The sequence below is a fragment of the Thalassophryne amazonica genome, chromosome 10 (assembly GCF_902500255.1).
Source record: "Thalassophryne amazonica chromosome 10, fThaAma1.1, whole genome shotgun sequence".
Classification (NCBI taxonomy): domain Eukaryota; kingdom Metazoa; phylum Chordata; class Actinopteri; order Batrachoidiformes; family Batrachoididae; genus Thalassophryne; species Thalassophryne amazonica.
In genome coordinates this window covers 116,988,468-117,012,051 of record NC_047112.1, presented here as the reverse complement: position 1 = coordinate 117,012,051, position 23,584 = coordinate 116,988,468, and the positions used below count along the sequence as shown (strand labels likewise).

At 41.8% G+C, this 23,584-nt stretch overlaps 1 protein-coding gene across 1 annotated transcript in view; it reads right to left on the bottom strand.

Annotated features, from left to right (window-relative positions):
* The window catches only part of LOC117518196 (transcription initiation factor TFIID subunit 4-like), a 204,765-nt gene that overhangs the window by 107,965 nt on the left and 73,216 nt on the right, over positions 1-23,584 (bottom strand). Inside the window, exons 7-9 of the mRNA XM_034179253.1 lie at positions 18,169-18,277; positions 17,773-17,876; positions 8,070-8,189 (exon numbers count right to left, since the gene is read on the bottom strand). Coding sequence (XP_034035144.1) covers positions 8,070-8,189; positions 17,773-17,876; positions 18,169-18,277 — 333 coding nt within the window. The remainder of the gene's footprint in view (positions 1-8,069; positions 8,190-17,772; positions 17,877-18,168; positions 18,278-23,584) is intronic.

Sequence of the window (23,584 nt, the reverse complement as noted above, 5' to 3'; positions counted from 1 at the left end):
CAGACCAGGAGAAAAGAAGCAGATGAAACTGCATCTTTGAGAACGGGAGACAATCTTGTTCTATTCCTGTGCACCTGTGTTTGAAAAAAACATCAAGAACAGGGCACAGGACAGAGTACATGACACATTATTTTATTTCCACTTGCAACATGCTTTACACATACTGATGATAGTACAGATTTATGTACTACAGCTGAAGGGAACAGATATGAAAAGAGTTCCAGAGTCCCTCAGTTCCTTGCTGAACTGAGACTGAACTGTCACCTTCAGCCCCTGAGCCCAGACAAACTGAACCTTTTTGAATTGTTACCAAAGAAAGAAGACATCTTCAAGACCAGAACTGTTGTCTCTCCCTGCCCCTGGGAATGAAAAAAAAGAGAGAGAAAGACATAGCAACAGGTTGTTCAAAATACTGTTTTAGCCATGGAGAGCTTTGCTGCCAGAGCAGGCTGCAAACTGCGCACCCTGATGATGATTTTGACAATTATTGCTGTGATTGTGGCATTTACTGTGTGGTGGTATGAAAACATATATGAACCCCGTTACAGGTCACACCAGAAGAAAGTGAAACCACGAAGTTTTGAATGGATGCTTGATACGCCTCGTAACCCATATCAAATGAACATGTGGTACAGGTATGCTAAGTTTTTGGCTGACGGAGTGAAGGTGAACAACTGTTATATATGTTCCTTAATGCCTGTCTCTGCCGCGCACCCACATATAAAACCACTGCCACTGTTGAATGTTAGTCTTTTGTTTCCACACGTGGTAGCATCAGCAGTGGAAGCCATGGTACTCAATGACTCCGTTCATGAACATACAGGCTCTTACATCACACTCAAGGCACCAAACAACATCTCATTTAAAAATTTCCTAGCAGCAGAAGGGTCACTGACAGCACCTGTTCATACTAATCTTTTCCTTGATCCCGGAGCTCAACTCATCTGCTATGCAAATGACCAGCCTTTGTTCTCTGGTCCAATTACTGATATGGGCAAGGTTGCTGAGCCGTTCTGTAAGGTGATACTGGGGCCATGCACTCGCCTACCGGATGGAAGCTTTAATCATACTCAAGCTCCCTATGGGGGCAAGTGTGTAGATTACTTCCAAGCACCGGACCTGACGGAGACTTACGCTCAGGTGAGCATGTACTGGTTGTGTGGCCATGATGCCTTCATAGCCCTCCCCGCAGGATGGACAGGCAGATGCACCCCAATAACCATGGCTCAGCAATCCTACGTCATAGCCGCTCACCCCACGACCAGTCATAGCTTCAAGCGAGACTTGGCTCCCCATGACCCTATATGGGGAACGGACGTGCCTCAAGATGCCAAGCTGTGGTCTACAGACCAGAAGATCCTACTCTCACTCTTTCCCTGGGTGGGCATGGGCAAGGTGATGCTGCGCGTGGAGACACTAAATTATCGATTTAGTTATTTCATGAACTCCACAGTTGAGGCTCTAAAAGGCATAAGGGTGGAGTTGACCGCTCTGCGGATCATGGAAATGCAGGATAGGATGGTTTTAGATCAACTGAATGCGGCTGCGGGCAGGGTATGCGCCATGGTGGGTGAAAGCTGTTGCACTTTTATTCCTGATAATGACGACGATGGGGGGTCCATTGGCTTGGCTATTCAAAATTTGACGTTAAGACGCACTGTAGTTGGAGACTTTGTTCCAGACAATGGCTGGGCTACGTGGCTCTTTTCAGGATCGTGGTACCACATCCTGTTGAGGATGATCGCCCCACTCGCTGTTCTTCTAGGTGTATTGAGTGTTATGATTTGTTGCGTGATCCCTATTGTACGGTCGTTGGTTCGTCGGATGATTTCTGCTACAGTAGATGGTTTGCTGGTGGACCGTGACAACATTTTCTTGTTGCAATCACATGATACTTCAAGTGGCCCCGTCTAGACTGGGCGCCCTGTCAATTGTGTACATTATTTCCTCTGAGTGTAAGGTTTTGATGCTTCTGCGTAAATGATCGGGCCACTGAAAGTCCACAGTCGGAGGTGGTGATTTTGTGATGTTGACAATGCAGACATTGAAATTCGATAAACAGGTGGGAAGAATGACAGGATTTTCTATATGTTATTAATCTATACGAGGTCTCTTAGATAATAAACCGACCCTTTTATTATTTTTTTTAACTATATGGATTTGAATGACGTGCGATTACACCAATCATGCTTGAACCCTCGTGCGCATGCGTGAGTTTTTTCACGCGTGTCGGTGACGTCATTTCCCTGTGGGCAGGCCTTGAGTGAGATGTGGTCCCGCCCTCTCGGCTGAATTCCTTTGTTTCACACGCTGCTCGAGGCGGCGCGCGTTGCTTTATCAAAATTTTTTCTGGACCTGTGAGGAATATCCGAGTGGACACTATTCGAGAAATTAAGATGGTTTTCTGTGAAAAGTTTAACGGCTGATGAGAGATTATGGGGTGTTTCTGTCGGTGTAAGGACTTCCCACGGAGCGGGACGTCCTGCAGTGCTTCCAGGCGCTGTCGTCGGCCTGTTTCGAGCTTAAAACATCCTAATTTAAGGCTTAATTCACCCAGGACATCGTGAGAGAACAGAGAAGATTCAGAAGAGGCCGGCATGAGGAATTTATGCGGACATTCCACTGTTTAAGGACATTTTTTTAATGAAAGACGTACGTGCAAATTCGCCGAGTCGTTTCCGTGACGACTCGGCAAATCTGTGTGCGCCGCGACAGGAAAAACACCTCCGTGTTGAAAACCATTTGTAGAATTCAGGCGGCTTTTAATGGCTTTCAACAAGTGAGTAACTGAGAAATTGTTTAACAGCTTGGGCATGTTCCAACTTGCCCGTTAAGATTTCCAACGGAGGTGTTTTTCCTGCCGCGACCCCCCGCGGTCGGGTCCGGCCCGACATGCGACTCTGTCCACACGTTCTTTCATTACAAAATGACTGTTAACAACGGAATGTCCGAATAAACTCCTCATGCCGACTTCTTCTGAAAGTTCTCTGTTCTCTGACGACTTCCTGGGACAACAGAGCCTGAAATGTGGAAGTTTTCAACTTGAAACGGCGAGACGCTGCCGCCTCGAAGCGCAGATCGCCGTCAGGCACCGTGGGCCGTCCTTAAAGCAACACTACCAGACCAAAATCTCTCATCAGCCGTTAAAATTTTTACCGAAAACCAGCTGAATTTATTGAATGGTGTCCACTCAGTTGTGCCTTACAGTTTTGAAAAAATTTTTATCAAACAAAGCAACAGTCTCTGAGCCATTCCTAAACAATGAAAAAAATCGACGAGCGGGTGGACGACTCCTCACTCAAAGACTGCCCACAGGCGAATGACGTAACCGACAGGCGTGAAAAAACTCTCGCATGCCCACGAGGGTTCAAGCATGTCTGATGTAATCACACGTGATTCAAATCCATATGGTTTTTGAAAAAAAATAATAAGGTCGGATACTTTTCTAATAGACCTCGTATATATATATATATATATATATATATATATATATATATATATATATTATCAAATATTAATGTCCACTTTGATGTACTCTCTGTAATCATGTCTTTGATTCTGTTCTCTATTTTTCATATATATGTATATGTATGTGTGAAAGTTCATGTACCATTATTCCTTTAAATAATTACTTAGTGTCAAAAGCAATCATATACGCTGAATGGTTCAAGTGATCATTAAGACTGTCAAACGAGAAAAGTGAGCAGATGATCTTTGACCATTCAATGTGCAGATTGTTTTTCTAGAATGTCAGACTGGTTGGCTAGGGTCATGTTTGGCTAATTGCAGATGTGTACTTTCAGCCTTGAAGAAGAGCATTGTAACTGGAACACGGTTCAAGGGCTGGACATTGTTATGGAAAGCTTAGGAGACTGAGGGCTCAAAAGCCATAACAGTTTTCATATCAATGTGAGACCAGACTTTGTGTCTTTCCATTGTTTTGTGATATTGTCATTCCTATATGCTGTATGTAACGATATTCAATAAAAGGAGAGGCAAATGGGCGGGACCTTTAGGACGGACGACAGTTCTTTCTGAAGGAGCTTCTCCTTTGTCCTCTCCTGTAGAGGACAAAGAAATTCAGTGTCTCTTGCGTGATCATTTCTGTGCGTAAACAGTTGTTCTTTTCAGGTCCAACTCTGAACAACTCTGACATGGAACAATATCAGGATCTCCAAGATTGATGCCTGGGAAAAAAAACAGAAATTGCTGCAGTGAGGCCAGCAATCTTCTGATATCGCACACATCTCTGCATGTTGCCGCTGGACTGAATAAAATCCCCCCAATTACATACACATATATATATAATTTTTTTCAGGCTGTAATTTTTTTTCCAAAATAGAGTTTATTTATGTTTGAGAGGTCACTTTCACATTTTTGAGGTGCAAAAGTGCAGATATGACTCAAGAAAATATTTTATATTTAGTTGTAACTTTGTGGAAACCTCCCTCATCATGTGGTAAATGCTCCAAAGGAATACTGTGATTATGCAAATGACAATAATTGGCAGGGCCGACCGATTTTTAGGGGTGACCGTTCAGTCGGTGACACCGGTTTCCCTAATGTAGTCAGAGCTATTGACTGCACACATATTGCTATATTTACGAGGTCTGTGATAAAAGTAACGGACCTTATTATTTTTTTCAAAAACCATATGGATTTGAATCACGTGTGATTACATCAGACATGCTTGAACCCTCGTGGGCATGGGAGAGTTTTTTCACGCCTGTCGGTTACGTCATTCGCCTGTGGGCAGTCTTTGAGTGAGGAGTCGTCCACCCGCTCGTCGATTTTTTTCATTGTTTAGGAATGGCTCAGAGACTGCTGCTTTGTTTGATCAAAATTTTTTCAAAACTCTAAGGCACCATTCGATAAATTCAGCTGGTTTTCGGTAAAAATTTTAACGGCTGATGAGAGATTTTGGTCTGGTAGTGTCGCCGTAAGGACGGCCCACGGTGCCTGACGGCGATCTGCGCTTCGAGGCGGCAGCGTCTCGCCGTTTCAAGTTGAAAACTTCCACATTTCAGGCTCTGTTGACCCAGGAAGTCGTCAGAGAACAGAGAACTTTCAGAAGAAGTCGGCATGAGGAGTTTATTCGGACATTCCATTGTTAACGGACATTTTGTATTGAAAGAACGTACGGGCAGAGTCGCATGTCGGGCCGGACCCGACCGCGGGGGGTCGCGACAGGAAAAATACCTCCGTTGGAAACCTTAACGGGCAAGTTGGAACATGCCCAAGCTGTTAAACAATTTCTCAGTTACTCACTTGTTGAAAGCCATCAAAAGCCGCCTGAATTTTACAAATGGTTTTCAACACAGAGGTGTTTTTTCCTGTCACGGCGCACACAGATTCGCCGAGTCGTCACGGAAACGACTCGGCGAATTTGCGCGCACGTCTTTCATTACAAAATGTCCTTAAACAGTGGAATGTCCACATAAAGTCCTCATGCCGGCCTCTTCTGAATCTTCTGTTCTCTCACGATGTCCTGGGTGAATTAAGCCTTAAATTAGGATGTTTTCAGGTCGAAACAGGCCGACGACGGCGCCTGGAAGCGCTGCACGACGTCCCGCTCCGTGGGAAGTCCTTACACCAACAGAAACACCCCATAATCTCTCATCAGCCGTTAAACTTTTCACCAAAAACCACCTTAATTTCTCGAATAGTATCCACTCAGATATTCCTCACAGGTCCAGAAAAAATGTTGAAAATGTTAAAGCAACGCGCGCTGTCCGCAGCGGCTATTCAGACAAAGAGATTCCAATGGGCGGGGTGGAGCACTCCTCACTCAAGGCCTGCCCACAGGTGAATGACGTCACCGACATGCGTGAAAAAACTCATGCATGCGCACGAGGGTTCAAGCTTGTCTGATGTAAAAACATATGAATCAAATCCATTTATTTTTTGAAAAAAATAAAAAGGACCGCTTTTTTCATCACAGACCTCGTATATCTGAAAAGTGTTTTTCCTTTTTTCCCCACTTTTGACACTTTGTGTGCATCTTACTCTGTGTGCTGCAATACAATGCTACTGGAACCTCAATTTCCCTGAGGGAGTCTTCCCAAGGAATCAATAAAGTTCCATCTAATCTAAAGGTGCCATCACATGATGAATTTGTTTTTGTTATTAGGGAACATTTTCATTCCAACAATGTTCAAATCATATGTGATGCTCAAATGCATCTAATGAACATCGTGACTAGGTGGCCTGGTTCCACACATGACTCATTCATCCTGACTAACAGTGTGGTTGGGGCAGCCCAGTCTCATGCTTTTTTCATGCTCCCTTCATAAAATGAGTGACATTTCTGTGACGCATTTTGTTTTTTATTTTACTATTTCTAACCCTAACCCCTTCTCCTAACCCTAATCATAACATAACTGTCTCCCCTCCCCTAACCCTCACTATAACCCCCCAGATTCTCCCTGTCACCTTGCATTTCGTGCCCCCATCTGGCACGTGCGTGATGAATAAATAGTTTATTCACATAACTGTTCCGAATGAAACCAGTGTGGGACATTTGGGCATATGTGCATTTAAATATGTTGTTGGTTATTATTTTAATTTTATTTAGTTTGTTTCTTGATGGTGAAACTAGAGCACACAATTGTCTCCCTGTGTTCAGTATTTATCAATAAATGCATGTGTATAGCTGTGATGTCACACACTGTCAGCCGAGGCACACCTCATGTGCGCTGTTTCCATTTCACATTTATTTCAGTTGACAGAGTACCAAATAAAGTATCCCTACGTATCGCTACATCATTTACTCTACTTCATCTGTAGCTAACACTCTGTTAAATTCCTTTTCTTACAGTGATCATTCTGGATAGAGAGAGAAATCCCCAGGTCCCACAGCCTACTTAAATATATTTGCATATTTAAATAGGGGCGTGGACTGGGAGGAGTTTAGTGGGACTCATTCAGTGGGATGTACAACAAGAATGTCCTTGGATCCACTTTGATACATCTGAACTGTTTTGTGCTTATGCCAGTTTCTGGGTTTTGGTGTACGCCATGTTTCACTAGGAAATCTACAAAAGTCTTTGGACATGAGGCCTCTGATGTATCAACCCATCCTCACCAAAGAATTGATTCTCGTGAAGTGGTATAACTTGTGACATTAACCCATGTTCATTGTGGGCTATTTGTGCATGTTTTGGATGGTGTTTTTGTGAATATACTCTACTTTTGTTCCTGTCTCCAGATTCTCTACCACCACGGACGCCCACCTGGCCACAATCATACCACACCCTGGCTGACTCCCAGTGCCTCTACCTCATTCTGTACCTCTTACTTGGTTCCACTTTACACATTGTAATAAACACATTTGCCATTTTAAGTTTGGTCTGCCTCATTGCGATTGAGTCCACCTGCTTAATCTGGATTTTCCTAACATCCCCAAAACATATCAGCCATGAAACCATCAATATTAGGTCTGCATAAACCCTCCACTTTTAAATGTTGAAGGCAAAACTGTCAATGTTCTATTTACCAAGTACCAATGTGGTATTCTGGTTACATCAGCAAAAGACCTGGTTGTATTCATTTCCAAACAGTACCAGAGCACAAAACTCACAACAGTGTATATTTCATAATTTATCAACTTGTGATCAAGGCAGTACTAACATAATTGAATACCATGATAGAAATTACTGCTGGAGGAAGCTGAGCACACGACTGTGCACTTGAGTTTCCTTCTACAAATACTTAATGATTACCCCATCAAACCCACTAACCCTTTCTATTGATAAAGGCTTGAGACCAGGACCTTACTGAGCTACTGAGACAACCTGGTATCTCAATGAAACTAATGAAACACAATCACCAGTTTAAATTAAGCAACTTAAAACTAGTAACTATAAATTAATTTTGTCACTTGATTCATTAGTTTTAGTTTTTCACACAGGCAGTACCAAAAATTAAAAAGGAAAAAAGTGTCACTTTCACAAAACTGAATTAATGCAGAAAACAGTTATCGGTGGTTAATTAGTGGGCCTGTAATGTAACGCCACATGTTCAACTGTAACCTGTGTTTCCCAATGCGGCGGACGGACAGATGCGTTTACCTGGCGGGTGCAGACGGTGGTCTCACAGGAATTCATGCTGCTACTTTGTCTGGGAGCTGAAGCTTGTTGAATAAATAATTGTGCATCTGTAGTCAAGTGACGCACAGCAGGAAGGCTTTTCTGCAAACATTACACAGAGACATGAAATAAGCAACTACTACCAGTCACATGTTAGGTGAGCTTTGCTTTATTTATGTATTTATTTATTTGTTTGTTTTGTAATGCATTTGAAGTGTTGCTGAACTCCTACTGAATGATACTTGACAAGTCTCCACCCTCATGTGGTATGAAGCCGGGGGAAAGTATTTATAGTACCACATAGTATACAGCACTATCATGTCCTCTTTATCTGCCTCTGTCACACCAACCACCTGCATGTCCTCCCTCAGCACATCCATAAACCTCCTCTTTCATCTCCTCCTCCTGCCTGGTGGCTACACCCTCAGCATCGTTCTCCTTATATATACCTTGCCTCCCTCCTCTGCACATGTCCATATGTTTTCTCAGTGAATATATTTCTAAAAATGCTACCGACATGGAATTTTCACCAAATGTGTTCAATACTTAATTTACCCACTTTATGTTCATTCCTAATCCTGTCCATTATCATCACTCCCAAAGAGAATCTGTACATCTTCAGCTCTGCCTCCTGTCTTTTTGGTCGTGCCACCGTGTCTAAGCCGTACAGCATAGCTGGTCTCACTACAGTCTTGTAAACTTTCCACTTCAATTCTGCAGATATTCTATCACAAATCACTCCTTCCACCTTTCTCCACCCACTCCATCCTGCTTACACTCCCTTCTTCACATCTCCACCACATTCACCATCACATTGATAGTTGACTCAAAGTATTTAACCTCATCTACCATCACTACTGCTACCCCTTGCAACCATACTATGCCAATCTGCTCTCTACTCTCACTACAGATCACAATTTCATCAACAAGCATCACAGTCTATGAAGACTATCTGATCTCATCTACTAACTTGTCGATCACCACTGCAAACAAGACAGGGTACAGAGTCAATCCTGATTACATCCAGATGTAATCCCACCTCCACCTTGAATGAATCTGTCATTGCTACTGCGCATCTCACCATTGTCACACTGTCCTTGTCCTGCACCATCCTCACATACTTCTCGGCCATTCCAATATCACAACGCTTCTCTTGGCACCCTGTCATAAGTGTTCTCTAAATCCACAAACACATAATGCAACTCCTTCAGTCTCTCTCTGCTGTTGATCAGCTTTATGTCTCTGTAGTTACTGTAGCTCTACGCACGACCCTTCCTCATTAAAATCAGAACACATCTTCTCCACTCCTCAGGCATGCTCTCACTTTCCCAGATTTTCTTTTTACAATCTGACTAGAAACTCCACTGCCATCTCTCCTAAACGTTTCCATAGCTCCACTACAATGTTATCTGGACCAAGTGCCTTTCCACTGTCCATCCTGTTCACAGCTGTCCTTACTTCATCCTTACTAATCTCTTGCACTTCCTGATTTTGTGATTCCTGATTTTCATTCATCAGCTACTCAAAATATTCCCTCCACTTTCTAAGCACACTCCCCAAGTTTATAAACACATCTACATCTGCATCCTTTCTCCCCCTAACATTGTATCTTCTGACCCTAACAGAGGTGATGAAGACATTATGTGTCGATATGCTATCAAGGACAGAAATGTGGAAGGGCAGATGGTGGTAGATTTTACGAAAAGGATGGAAACGGCTGCCGTGAATACTTATTTTAATAAGAAAGAGAAGTGCAGGGTGACATATAAGGGTGGACGAAGGTGGATGCAAGTGGACTACATTCTTTGTTGGAGATGTGAGAAATCTGAGACTGTAATGTGGTAGCAGGTGAGAGTGTCGCTAGACAGCATCAGGTGATGGTCTGTAGGATGATTTTAGAGGTGAAGAAGAGGAAGAGAGTGAGTTCAACAAAGGATCAGATGTTGGAAGCTGAAGGAGGAAGACTGACCGGGACAAGCACCGAATGGAGATAGTGATTTTTGGACAACTGGAAAAGTACAGCAAACATAGCAAAGGAGACAGGAAGGTACTGGGTGTGACATCTGGACAGAGGAAGGAAAACAAAGAGACTTGGTGGTGGAATGAAGATGTTCAGGAAGGTATAAGGAGGAAGAATAGACAAAAAAGAATTGCAACTGTTAGAGAGATGTTGAAACTCGGCAGGAGAACAAAGAGATGTGGTGTCAGGTCAAAAATGAAGTGGCAAAGAGTAAGGAATGGGCATATAGCAAGCTGTACAACAACCTGCACATAGTGGAAGGAGAAAAAGACTTGTACAAATTGACCAGAGCTGGAAAGGATGTACAGTAGAGAGAGAGAAAGGCCAAACACTCACAAAACAGGTGAACACCGAGACATGGGAACAAGGAACACATGAACATTATACCCAAATTACCCAACCAGGACAGGAACCTAACATAATGAAAAGGTTCAGAGAAAATTACAAACTGATTGTAACTGGAGGACCTATGGACTTTGATTACTCAATCTTAAGAGTAACCAAGTCAGATTGCTAGTTACCTTATTATTTTCAATACCTGTTAATTATAAGTTGTAGGCAGTTGCTAATAAAGTAACTGCATAAAGCTGCTAATGAAGTAATTGTACAAAGTAACTGTATAAAGTAAAAAAAAAAAGTAACTTTTCAAAGCAACTGTGGCAACACTGGTGAAAAGTTAGAACCCTTAAAGGGTTTGAGACATCCCTGACATTGAAATCCCGCTGGCCTGGTTTCAAAGTGACAATCTTCCCTTATATGTCCAACATTATCCAATACCTTGGACTGAGGATTTGTTTGTGTCTTTGTCCAGATGGGAACGTTTTAAAAAGCTGGATCATTCAGAGGCATATGTCCAGGTGCCTGTTAGTGAATGATCCCGGAAATACCTCACAATCACAATAAAGGCTTGTTTTTTTTGCTATAATCACTTACCTTTTGGAATAACATCAGCGCCGTTCATTTTTTCAGAAAATTATGGAACAAGTGTTACAAGATGACCTAATGTGCACTCTTAGATGACATCCTTGTAACCAGTAGGGATGATGCTCATCACCTGGAGAACCTGAAAGTGGTACTTGGTCATTCAAAACAGTTCAGACTCTGAGTCCAAAGAGAAAAGTATGAGTTCTTTAAGAGTTCTCTGGAGGGCACGTTATGGACACTAAAGGAGTTCACAAGTCATCTGCTAAAATTAGTCCTATAATGGATACTCCTGAGCCAACCACCATAAGTCAGTTGCACTCTTTACTTACTGACTCAATTATTATGCATGTTTTGTTTAAAACTTGTCAGCATTGCTGCATCCACTGAATGTTTTACTCCACAAAGATGCAAAGTGGGAGTGGTCACAAAAGTGACTGAAAGCAAAACAACAACTTGCAAGCTACAATGTGTTAACCCACTTTGATCCAAAACTTTGATCCACTTTGATCCTATGTGTGGGCGCTCTTGTTTCCCACATTTTGCAGAGTGGCGAAGAAAAGCCCATAACGTTTGTCTTATGTTGAGCAAATACAGAGCAAAATTATGCTCAAATTGAAAGTGAAACACTTGGCATTATACAACCCCAGTTCTAATGATGTTGGGACGTTGTGTAAAATGTAAATAAAAACAGAATACAATGATTTTCAAATCCTCTTCAACCTATATTCAGTTGAATACACCACAAAGAAGATATTTCATGTTCAAACTGATAAACTTTATTGATTTTGTGTAAATATTTGTTCATTTTGAAATGAATGTCTGCAACACGTTTCAAAAAAGCTGGGACAGTGGTATGTTTCCCACTGTGTTACATCACCTTTCCTTCTAACAACACTCAAACATTTGGGAACTGAGGACACTAATTGTTGAAGCTTTGTAGGTGGAATTCTTTCCCATTCTTGTTTGATGTACAACTTCAGTTGTTCAACAGTCCGGGGTCTCTGTTGTCGTATTTTGCGCTTCTTAATGCGCCACATATTTTCACTGGGCGACAGGTCTGGACTGCAGGCAGGCCAGTCTAGTACCTGCACTCTTTTACTACGAAGCCACGCTGTTGTAACACATGCAGAATGTGTCTTGGCATTGTCTTGCTGAAATAAGCAGGGACGTCCCTGAAAAAGACGTTGCTTGGATGGCAGCATGTGTTGCTCCAAAACCTGGATGTACCTTTCAGCACTGATGGTGCCATCACAGATGTGTAAGTTGTCCATGCCATGGGCACTAACACACCCCCATACCATCATAGATGCTGGCATTTGAACTTTGCGCTGGTAACAGTCTGGATGGTCTTTTTCCTCTTTTGTCCAGAGGACACGACGTCCATGATTTCCAAAAACAATTTGAAATGTGGACTCATCAGACCACAGCACACTTTTCCACTTTGCGTCTGTCCATTTCAAATGAGCTCGGGCCCAGAGAAGGCGGCGGCATTTCTGGATGTTGTTGTTTGGCTTTCGCTTTGCATGGCAGAGTTTTAACTTTTACTTGTAGATGTAGTGACAAACTGTGTTAACTGACAATGGTTTTCTGAAGTGTTCCTGAGCCCACGCGGTAAGATCCTTTACACAATGATGTTGGTTTTTAATGCAGTGCCACCTGAGGGATCAAAGGTCACAGACATTCAATGTTGGTTTTCAGCCTTGCCGTAATATATATTATATATATATATATTGCCGTAGTATATATTACGGACTGTAGATGATGGAATCCCTAAATTCCTTGCAATTGAACATTGAGAAACATTGTTCTTAAACTGTTGGACTATTTTTTCACTCAGCTGTTCACAAAGTGATGATCCTCACCCCATCTTTGCTTGTGAATGGCTGAGCCTTTTGGCTGAGCCTTTTTGTTCCTTTTATACCCAATCATGACACTCACCTGTTTCCAATTAGGTGTTCTTTGAACATTCATCAACTTTCCTAGTATTTTGCTGCCCCTGTCCCAACTTTTTTCAAACGTGTTGCAGGCATCCATTTCAAAATGAGCAAATATTTGCACAAAAACAATAAAGTTTATCAGTTTGAACATTAAATATCTTGTCTTTGTGGTGTATTCAACTGAATATAGTCTGAAGAGGATTTTCAAATCATTGCATTCTGTTTTTATTTACATTTCACATAACGTCCCAACTTCATTGGAATTGAGGTTGTATGTGGTGTGAAACAGTTTCATTCCTACCTGTATGGGTGTCACTTTAGGTCGCTTACTGATCATCATCCACTGACAACCGTACTGAACCCGAGTAAAGAAATTCCACCAATGGCCACAGTGACACTGCAACGCTGGGCACTGATACTGGCAGGGCACAATTATAGCATCCAGTATCAACATGCTGTAGACTATGGCAACGTGAACAGTTTGTTCTGCTTGCCGCTGCCTGTACAACATAAGGATGGGCAAAGCTCAGTTGACATGCTTCTCATTAAACATCTCGATTGCCTACCAGTGTGTTGTGCTGATGTTCGAAAAAAGATACTATATCCGACATCACACTGTCGCAGGTTATGGAGATGGTGTCGATGGACCGTTTTGCCACAGACAAGGGAATAGGCATTAGTCTATCACCGTACTTGGTATGGAAGATTTAGTTGTGTCTACTGTAAGGCTGGTTAATGTGGGAAAACAGGGTGATAGTTCCACCTACGTTGCGCCAACAGGTGCTGGAGGAACTACATACCGGCCATCTGGGAGTGGTCAAGATGAAAGCCATGGCACAGAGTGACATGTGGTGGCCACATCTTGATGCACAAATTGAAGAGAAATGTAAAACTTGTGTATCATGCCAGTGCATACAGAGAACACCACGTTTGACACCTCTACACTCAGTCTCATGGCAGAGAATTACATCAGAGGAGTTTGACAACTTTTTAACATCAAATGGCATTAAGCATCCTTGTTCAGGTCCTTTCCATCCAGCAACCAATGGTCTAGCTGAATGCTTCGTACAGACTTTTAAATATTCACTGACATCATCTGAGGGTCTGAGGGAACCAAAGCTGTTCAAAAGTGACTAGAAGCCTTCCTGCTACAATATAGGAATACACCTCATTCAACTACTCATGAGACATCTGCAAATTGTTTCTGCACCGGAAGCTTCATACTCACTTGGATCTTCTTAAACAGAGTCTTGCAATGGTGGTTGAGCAGGCACAAGAGGCCCAGTGCATGCACAGAACAACGTTTGCTAGGGGAAGAACATTCAGTGTTGGTGGCCCAGTCCTTGTCCAGGATTACCGGGGGGTGTGAACAGCAGGAATGGTTACATCTCAGTCTGTTCTGGTTTCCTACCAGGTCAATGTTGGACCTACACAAGTGTGGAATCTGCATGCAGACCAGATGATTGCATGTCATCTCAGCATTGTCCAGTCTGCAGAGGAGGTGCTACCAGCATTGGCCATGGACAGTTTGCCTGTTCCCACTGAAATGGGGAAAATGCTGGAAACATCTAACCCTGTCAGTGAGTGTATCACTGCACCTACAGGTCAGTGTGACAATACACAGATCGACACCTCAACATCACAAGAGACAGTAAGAAGATACCCGAGTCAGATCCACAAACCATCAGAGAGACTGAATCTTTAAACTGATGAACTGATGGTAAATGTGTTCAGTTAGTGAGTGGTGTCAGAAGAAAAGGGCAGAATAATCCCTTGACCCACTCCAGGCCATGGGGCAGTCTACCCCCTAGTCTGAGGTAGTTTTATGAGTTTTAAAGTTTGTAATGAAGGTTGGAAATTGAAAATCGTTAGCAATGGAAAGAGAGGGGAGGAGATGTGATGTCTTGTATAAAAGGGCATTAGTCCTCCACACCAGCAGGGGATGCTACACACATCCATTTGGCTTGTTCATGCTCCATGCAGAATAAACAGGTTAAACTGCAGCTAATGGAGGTCAGTATTTTTCTCTCTCCATTCGGCATAATGATGCTATATAGTAAGTTAATATTCTGTCAGTTTGGACTATTGAGTCACAACAAATTCCCCTTAAACACACCTGTAACAGACATGCAGAATAAAGAAAATCCAAGAGTGAAGTATTTGGTGACATAGTCCAAAGGAATTTGAAATAAACGAAAAGATAAATCCAATAATTAGCAGGTATCTTGACTCAGTGAAATAAGCATTCAAAACTTTAGGAGAACAGGGACGAGAAATGTTGAATATGATGATAAACATCTGGCACAAATGTAGAATTGTGTATTGTGGCGTACCGTCTATACCGAGTTAAGGAGCTCTACGCCCAGTTTAAGCAGCTCTACGGTGAGTTTGTGCTCCCCACGCAGCAGTATGCTGAGGTCTATGCGCGGAGAACACTAAGAAATAAACCTGATTAATTTTTTCTATGTAGAGTGCTGAATGCAGAAAGCACACAGTTTTAAGCAGGTCTGCGCAACACGATGCTACTGCACGCATCTAAAAACGGAGTGCGCATAAGCCCGCAGCGCCTCTGTGTGCTCAGAACACTTGTGTGTGGTCAAAACAGGTAATCGAACCTCAACTCAAATTTTGTACATACATTTTCCACTTTTTTGGGGGGGGGGGGCACACAGCAGACTCTGAAAATTGCTCTGAACTGTTTCATTCACACATGGATTAAATGTTACCTGTTTGCTTCAGTCCAATTCATCATCACAGTCTGACGGACACAGATACACATAAAGCTTCTGATTTTGGAAAACGACATCTGAAAATATTTTTAATTCCTGTTGTGGCTGGAAACGTAGTGTTTTAAAACAGGTCCCTCTGTGTGTGTTTTTTTTTCTGCTCCAGGTGCGTTTTCTTAGAGGATGCCGGTGTTGTGCTCTCATCTGGTCAGACAGAAGCACTGATGATTTAAACTTTTAAAGCCCCAGTTGACCGCAATCAGGTCTGATCAAACCTGAATCGACTCTTTAAAAGCACTGTCGCGATCATCAGATGACATGATCGATCAGGTGTGATCAGGTCTGATCAAACCTGAATAAGCGCTGTGACTCCTTAAAGTGCTGTCACTATCTGTTCAATCATCAAACGATGTGATCGATTAGATGCAGAAGTGCTGTGATGATTTTTAAAGTGCAGTCGCTGTTGGTGTGATCAGACACCTGATTGCGGCCAAATGGCACTTTAAAACTTTAAATCATCACAGCGCTTCAATATTCAGGTCATCACAAACCTGATCAGGTCTGATCAGATCAGCGGACCCCATCAGGAAGCAACCAGCGCTTTAAAAGTTTAAAGAGTTGCAGCACTTCATTCACGACAGCAGTCTGTCTGTGGTAAAACAACCAGACTCATCAGCATTCTATACGCAATGAAAATGATCCACCAGAGCAAAAAAATAAAATAATGTTAAATGACTTTGTTTCTGACCCACACCACACTGTGCAGTACTGACCTGAACCAGTCCGTGGTAAACGGGGCTGCCAGCATACGCTGGTGGTCAAGGTGTGACAGCTGCATTAATTTATACCAGCCTTGTTAATAATTGGTTTGACAGAGCAACAGTACGCTACTATAAGCAAGTCTAGGAATGCAGCCATGCACCATCACACACTAACCTGCACAGGGAACAGACTCTGAACTTTGTGATCTGATGTTACGAGCCATGAGAGACAGCAGTGTGTCCCGCTGTGTGTCGGAAAATGTGAGTGTCGTTTGCTTTTCATGAACCGTTTTGAGAACAAAGCGCACTTCCACAGAGGCAGAAAATAGCAGCTATGGCTACATACATGTCAGTAATGCAACCGTAAAAACCACGATACAGTCCACTGTTTTCCAAGCGCACAATGTGTTCTGCACAGCTGGCAGTAGTGAACTGAAAAAGAATTGAATAGCGGCAAGGGCTGCATGCAAACACACGCAGCTGCAAGTAAATCTACGAATGCAATGACACGTGATTACACAGGAAAAACGTAGAGTACGCATGCATTTCGGGTGTATTCTGAACACAACACAATGCAACTCCACATTTGCACTGGTGTGAAATGGGCTTAAGAAGAGGGGAGATGTTTAGCAAGTGTGGAAACTATATAAAACATGAGATACAATGAAGATCTTGGGAAAGTTTGTTGAGGAGACCTCAGTGAGGAGCAGTTTGTTTTGATATAGAAGAACAACTGATGCAGTGTTCATAATGAAACAGGTCATAAGCTCATTAAGAATACTTATTGATCTGTTGAAGAGCTATGATTAGGTGTGATGTCAACAGGTTGTTTTACAAAATCAGTAGACCAACTGCAACCAGCTGAGCTGCCTCTATAACACTGAAAAATGTAGTGGTGGTAGTTCTGATGGAATGAAAGTTGTCTTGCTTTAGAAAAAAGTAAGAGATAAACAGTCCAACAGCTGAAGAATACAATCCACTGTACAGGAATTGGTCAGGGCTCACCGCCTTGCAGGTTTCTATGTACACCTGCTGCAGTCACAGGGGATTAGTCGGGTCGGTGTTTCCTAGCTCTTGATTGATCCTATTTTGTTGAATAGAAGTGGGAGGAGCTGGGAGCAGTAGGAAAACATGCAGGGCAGGTGATCTCCAGGAGCAGAGTTGGTGACCCCTGATACAGTCAATCATATCTTCATCCTGCTGTGAAACTACATAGCAAAGCTCTATAGCTTAGAAAACATTCTTTGAGATGAGATGAATGGAAGACCTGGAAATACATGAGGATATAACAAGAAGGTGCTCATGTAATCAGCCCACCTTCAGGAACGGCACCAAGCACGGCTGAGGAGTCGACTTCAGTTCACGGTAGAGATGTTCTGTAAACGCCTCAGCTTCGACTTTTCCTTCCTGCATATTTAGAAGAGGTCCAATTACAACAGAAGTTAAGTGCTTATAGATTAGTTTGTTACTTGGAACTGCTTAAAAAAAAAAAAAAATTAAGTTTAACTGAAATGTTGAGCAACTATAGAAAAATATTGACTTTGTTCAGAGAAGATGTGTGAAGTAGATGTAGCTCAAAGAGTAACATTCTTGTTCTAATCACAGGCAGTGATTAAAGAATACAATAAAAACAATGTGTCATACATAAAAACAGTGGAATACAAATGCCTGATATGTATGGAAGAATGAAGTGGAGATGTGTACCAACAAACTCCAGCCCTCGAACATTATCTCCCAGGTTGGCAGACTTGGAGTTGGTGGATGCCAGCTTGATCAGAGTCACCAGAAAGTTCTTGCACTTCTTGACATTGTCCATCATCTCCTGTTGGTCCAATATCATGTGACAGGCATTAGTCAGAGTCCAACTTGTGTTTGTCTGCTTTGTCTGCCAGAGGCCTTGAACCCAATAGCCAACTTTTGATCAGTATTTTATACAACTGTAATAAAGTTTGGTGTCTTTTTCTGAGCGACCCACACACTTTACAACCACAAATGGTCTCATTCAAAAATAACAGTATGGAGGAACACAGCACATTTAAGTCCAAGATATCAGACAGAGCAGCACATACCATTTCCCTAAAGATTTTCACCTTTCTACGGTCCCAGTACATATGCATAAATGAACCTATGAGGTTATCTGAGCACAATGTGCAGTCTGGCAAAGTTAAACGCTTCATGAAGAAGGCATTCCTTGGAGTGACATAAGTCCTGTGAATATAGCTGAAATGTATCTGCTTGTGGTCCAGGTTTTTAGAGGCCAGTACAATGGAAGACCATTTCCTGTTCCAGTCAAGTAGGTTCTCACCAATGCAATGTTCCAGGTCCTTAGTTCAAACGTATGATGGACAGTTCTTTGTATGAATTTTATATATATATATATATATATATATATATATATATATATATATATATATATATATATATATATATATATATATATATATACACACACACACACCTTTTGTCACCACTGTTTCCCACAACAGAGTCCAAGACATGGGTTGCAAGCAGCGTACTCCATGATATGCTTTCATGGTAGAGCGCAGTTGAACATATATAGCTAAAAGACAAGCCTGGTAAATTGTAAGACAGTCTCAGGTCATTAAAACTTGAAGCCCATTGTCATTACATATGTCGGTAAATATATGAAGCCCTTTTGAGCTCTGGAATGTATTTGAAATTGGGATCCATTCAGTGAGAATAGTTATTGAAGACTGGGCTTTTTTTCTGCCGTTTACATGTAATATTAGCTGCCTTCTCTGCCTGTTGCCATACAAACAATATATAACTTATAATGAGGCCAAGGTGCATCTTAGCTCATTTCAGAGGTACTGCAGAGTAGATTAGGTTGTCCAATCTATGTGGTGATTTCCAACAGGTGGCAGAACCAGGATTTAACCAAACTGATACTGCTCTTAAAACGAGTGACCGGGAATAATCTTTCGAGCCCACCCTCTGATTTATGGTGCTGAAGAGCTGTCAGTCTAATGTGTGGACCCACGGTACCCCAGATGAATATGGAGATCAAACAGTGAATTTTGTCCCAGTAATAAAGTGGAGTTGGCAAAGGTAACATGGAGGAAAAGAAACTGATCCATAGAAGTATGTCCATCTTCACTATTGACACACGCGGTTGTAATGATTTAGGGGGATAAGAACATCTATCTATAGCTGACTCAATTTTATCTATTCCTCTAAAACAGTGGTTTTCAAACTGTGGGTTTCAAAGTATACAACATTTGCAACAAACAGCTACAGAGACTTCTGAAAAAGTACTTGTGAGTACTCGTGTGTTTGACTGCCATGACGTGACAATTAGAAGCATCCCAGTGTGAGCTTGAATGAAATGTAGCTGCTAACATTAAGAAATGAGGCACAGATTAATTCCAAAGTTTACATAAGTGTGATGTTGTGTTATGATGACTGTTTTAAATGAGAACTGTTCATTTTGATGCAGTCACAGTAAAAGCAGCAGCCCTGAGAAGGTTTAGTGCACCTGCATAGCCACGAGTCAAAAACGCAGCTTGTTAAAATCAAAACAAAACACTTTTAAGTGTTCTACTGTAGGGGAAGCCGGGGCATAGTGTGTCAGAAATGTTTTGTGACAGCATAAACACATTATGCATAGGTTTAGGTCATTCTATTGTGGATTTAATACAACATATTATTTATAAGGCTGTGTTATTTGTCTCCCCAAGTGTAATTTACAGGTGTTTAAAATGGATTTTAAAATTTTGAATTCACTGTGCCCCAGACACTAATTCACGGGGCACAGTGAATCAGTGTCCGGGGCACGGTGAATCAACTTAGAATATTATGAAAAAAAACACACGATTATAAAGACTTCTTCAACATTATTAATATATTCTGATGCATATACAAACCATAATCCAGCAAACCAGCTATGTCATGTGTGAGTGTCTTATATAGTGATATAAGTCCTTTAGAAACTATTAGAAATACAACTGTCATCATTTCAGTTCAAACATGAAAACAGATGTTTATAGACAAATTATAGAAATAATTCAAGGAAAAATAAATGTATAAACTTTAACAAGTAATAGTTGTCATCCACTTGATACTGGGGCTTAGTAAATCACTTTCTACATAGACTGATTCACTGTGGCCCCAGGTGCACGTGACACACGAGTCATATTATCAAGTATCTGATAAACTGGAGAAGACATAACACATACTCGTCAGTTGGATGGGGTAGTCTTCTAACTAAGAACAAGTTTTTGGGCCACCTTTGCTCTGTTGTGAGAAATAAATAAAAAGACACTGACATCCACAAAAAAAAAAAAAAAAAAACTGACTTCACTTGCCACTTAGTTTTACCCTGAATGTATCCAAAAACAAAACACTAATTTATAAGGGGGATGTCTTTATGCATAAAAATATGGCATAACTGCTGCAAATATATATGTAGTTTTACAGATATAGCTATTGATTCACTGCCCCGTGAAAAAAAATCTTATTATATATATCTGCGTCATGTTGCCTAAGAAAAACAATGTCATGGAGACATAAAACAGCACAGCAGCCATTTTAACTTGCATGTCAGCCGTTTTTTTTTTTTTAAGGGATGCTTCAACATTAATTCTCTTTAAAAAGTTCTTTGTAGAGATTGAGTTTTATGACCTTTGGGAGAGTCAATAACCTAAATACTGCTTATATATTGATCAAATTCAGCCAGAGGTCCATGTAAATTGGGGGTCCTTTTAAATACTCTGCATTTATGAATATGGATGATCAGACAGATGTGATCAGACCTGTGATATTTCACATCCATGTTCACAGCAGCAACAAAACAGCTGAGTTGCTTGTTAAAACAGCATGCTGTGGGCACACATGCATGCACACACAGACTCAAAGTAAAATACAAATTTTACTTTCATTGAAAGCTCCATTGAAAGGAACACAAAGAAAAGATGAAAAAAAATTAACATCCCACACTCATCCTGTTGTAAAGACTTCCAAATACAACGTCCACAACATAAAAGGACACCCGCGCATGCATCACGATCGCCGGCCAAGGAAAGGGTCCACTAGTCCTCACTCGGATCGACAGCCAGAAATATCAATCAATCAATCAAACAACTTTATTAATTCCACAAGGGGCAATTACATTTGAGCAGTCTGTAAAATAACACAAAAATAAAAACAAATAAAAACAGACTTAATGAGTTAAGTGGATAGCAAGAATAACTAAATAAATAAATATAAACATGGCAGACCTACAGAGCATTTAAATTTGAAGGGATAAACGACTTTAAAAACGACTGGTTCCACATACTGAGGAAACATACTGGCATCCTGAAGGAAGCAGAGAAAACTCCCCTAAAAGAACATGAACTGACAATGACAAGATGCTTTCAGAGATTGTTTTCAAGTTCCACTACTCCTCAGGTACGGAAGGCTGGCCAGAGAATAATGTCCAAATCCACTTGCCATCAGGTTGTGATGGCATGCACATAATGTCCAATCGCAGCCCTGCCTTCATCTCAAATTCTGTCACGATTGTGGTATTGTCCATTATCTCCTGAAAATGGCATCTTCTGAGTTTTTCCAATAGGAGACATACATCTGGGCATCCAGGCAGTCTGTAAAAGCAGTGTGGTGGAGACAGTCCATGTCCATCATAATTACAGCAGCCGTAAACCAGCATCCTGTGACACAAACAGCAGTGTCAAGACACTTTAGCTTCCAAAATCCCACAGACTCTGAAAAAGTTAAGAGTTGTGGAAAGTGAAGTGAAGTGTGTCATCTCCTCTGTAAATCCGAGCCATCACTTTCAAAAGTTCAGAAGCTTCATTTGCTGGGCATAAGCGCAGTCATTTTGCTCTGTCAGTCATCAAGATGTTTCTGTTTTGCAGACAGACAGACGTTTTCCGGAAATGCACCTGTTAACTTCCTCGGGGAGAGCAATAAAAAAACAGAGACTTAACAGAGATTCAAATTTCTAAGTTGAGGATAGATAGTGGTCCACAGTTATTTCATATAGTTAAATTTTTATTAGGTTTGGGTAGTACAGAATAGTTTTTATTGTCAATGTACCAGGGGGTGTACAGGAAACTGGGGGTGCTGCTGCAAACTGAACACCACAAAAAAAGTCTAAATATGAAATATGTACTGTGTGTATACATACATACATACATACATACATGCATACATACATACATATACATGAGGTCTGTGAGGAAAAGTAACGGACCTTTTTATTTTTTTCAAAAACTATATGGATTTGATTCATATGATTTACGTCAGCCAAGCTTGAACCTTCGTGCGCATGCGTGAGTTTTTTCATGCCTGTCGGTTGCGTCATTCGCCTGTGGGCAGACTTTGAGTGAGCACTGCTTCACCCCTCTCGTCGTCGTTTCATTGTCAGGAAATGGCGGAATGATTTGGTCTTTTTTTTCCATCAGAATTTTTTCAGAAACTGTTAGAGACAGGCAGCTGGAAACCATTCGAAAAATTTATCTGGCTTTTGCTGAAAATTTTACGGGCTTCACAGAGAATAAGGAGTGTTACTACAGCTTTAAGGACGGCCCACAATGGCGCACAGCGCGCCGCGCTCCGAGCCGCCATCGAGAGGCAGAAACCACCACATCATTTCTAAATGGATGGCTGTGTGGAGCCAGGACCGTCATGTGCAATTTCTCTGGTTATCACAAGACCTGGACATCAGCCATTTTCCAGCAGATTTCACTTTTAACAAGAGATTTTGTCACGGAAAGCCGCGCGGAGGCTTCACGCATCACAACCGATTCGCTGATGAAGCGAGACAAAGGAACACCTCAGTTTCGGAGTGCCAGAGGACAAGGTGGGACATGCCCAGCTCTCCATAATTTCTCTTATACTCACTTGACTGGTAAGCACTGAAAGCCAAGATAGGCATGTCCCAACTTGTCCGTGACAAAATCTCTTGTTAAAAGTGAAATCTGCCGGAAAATGGCTGATGTCCAGCTCTTGTGATAACCAGAGAAATTGCACACGACGGTCCCGGCTCCACACAGCCATTCGTTTAGAAATGATGTGGTGGTTTCTGCCTCTTGATGGCAGCTCGGAGCGCGGCGCGCCATGCACCATTGTGGGCCATCCTTAAAGCTGTAGTAACACTCATTCTCTG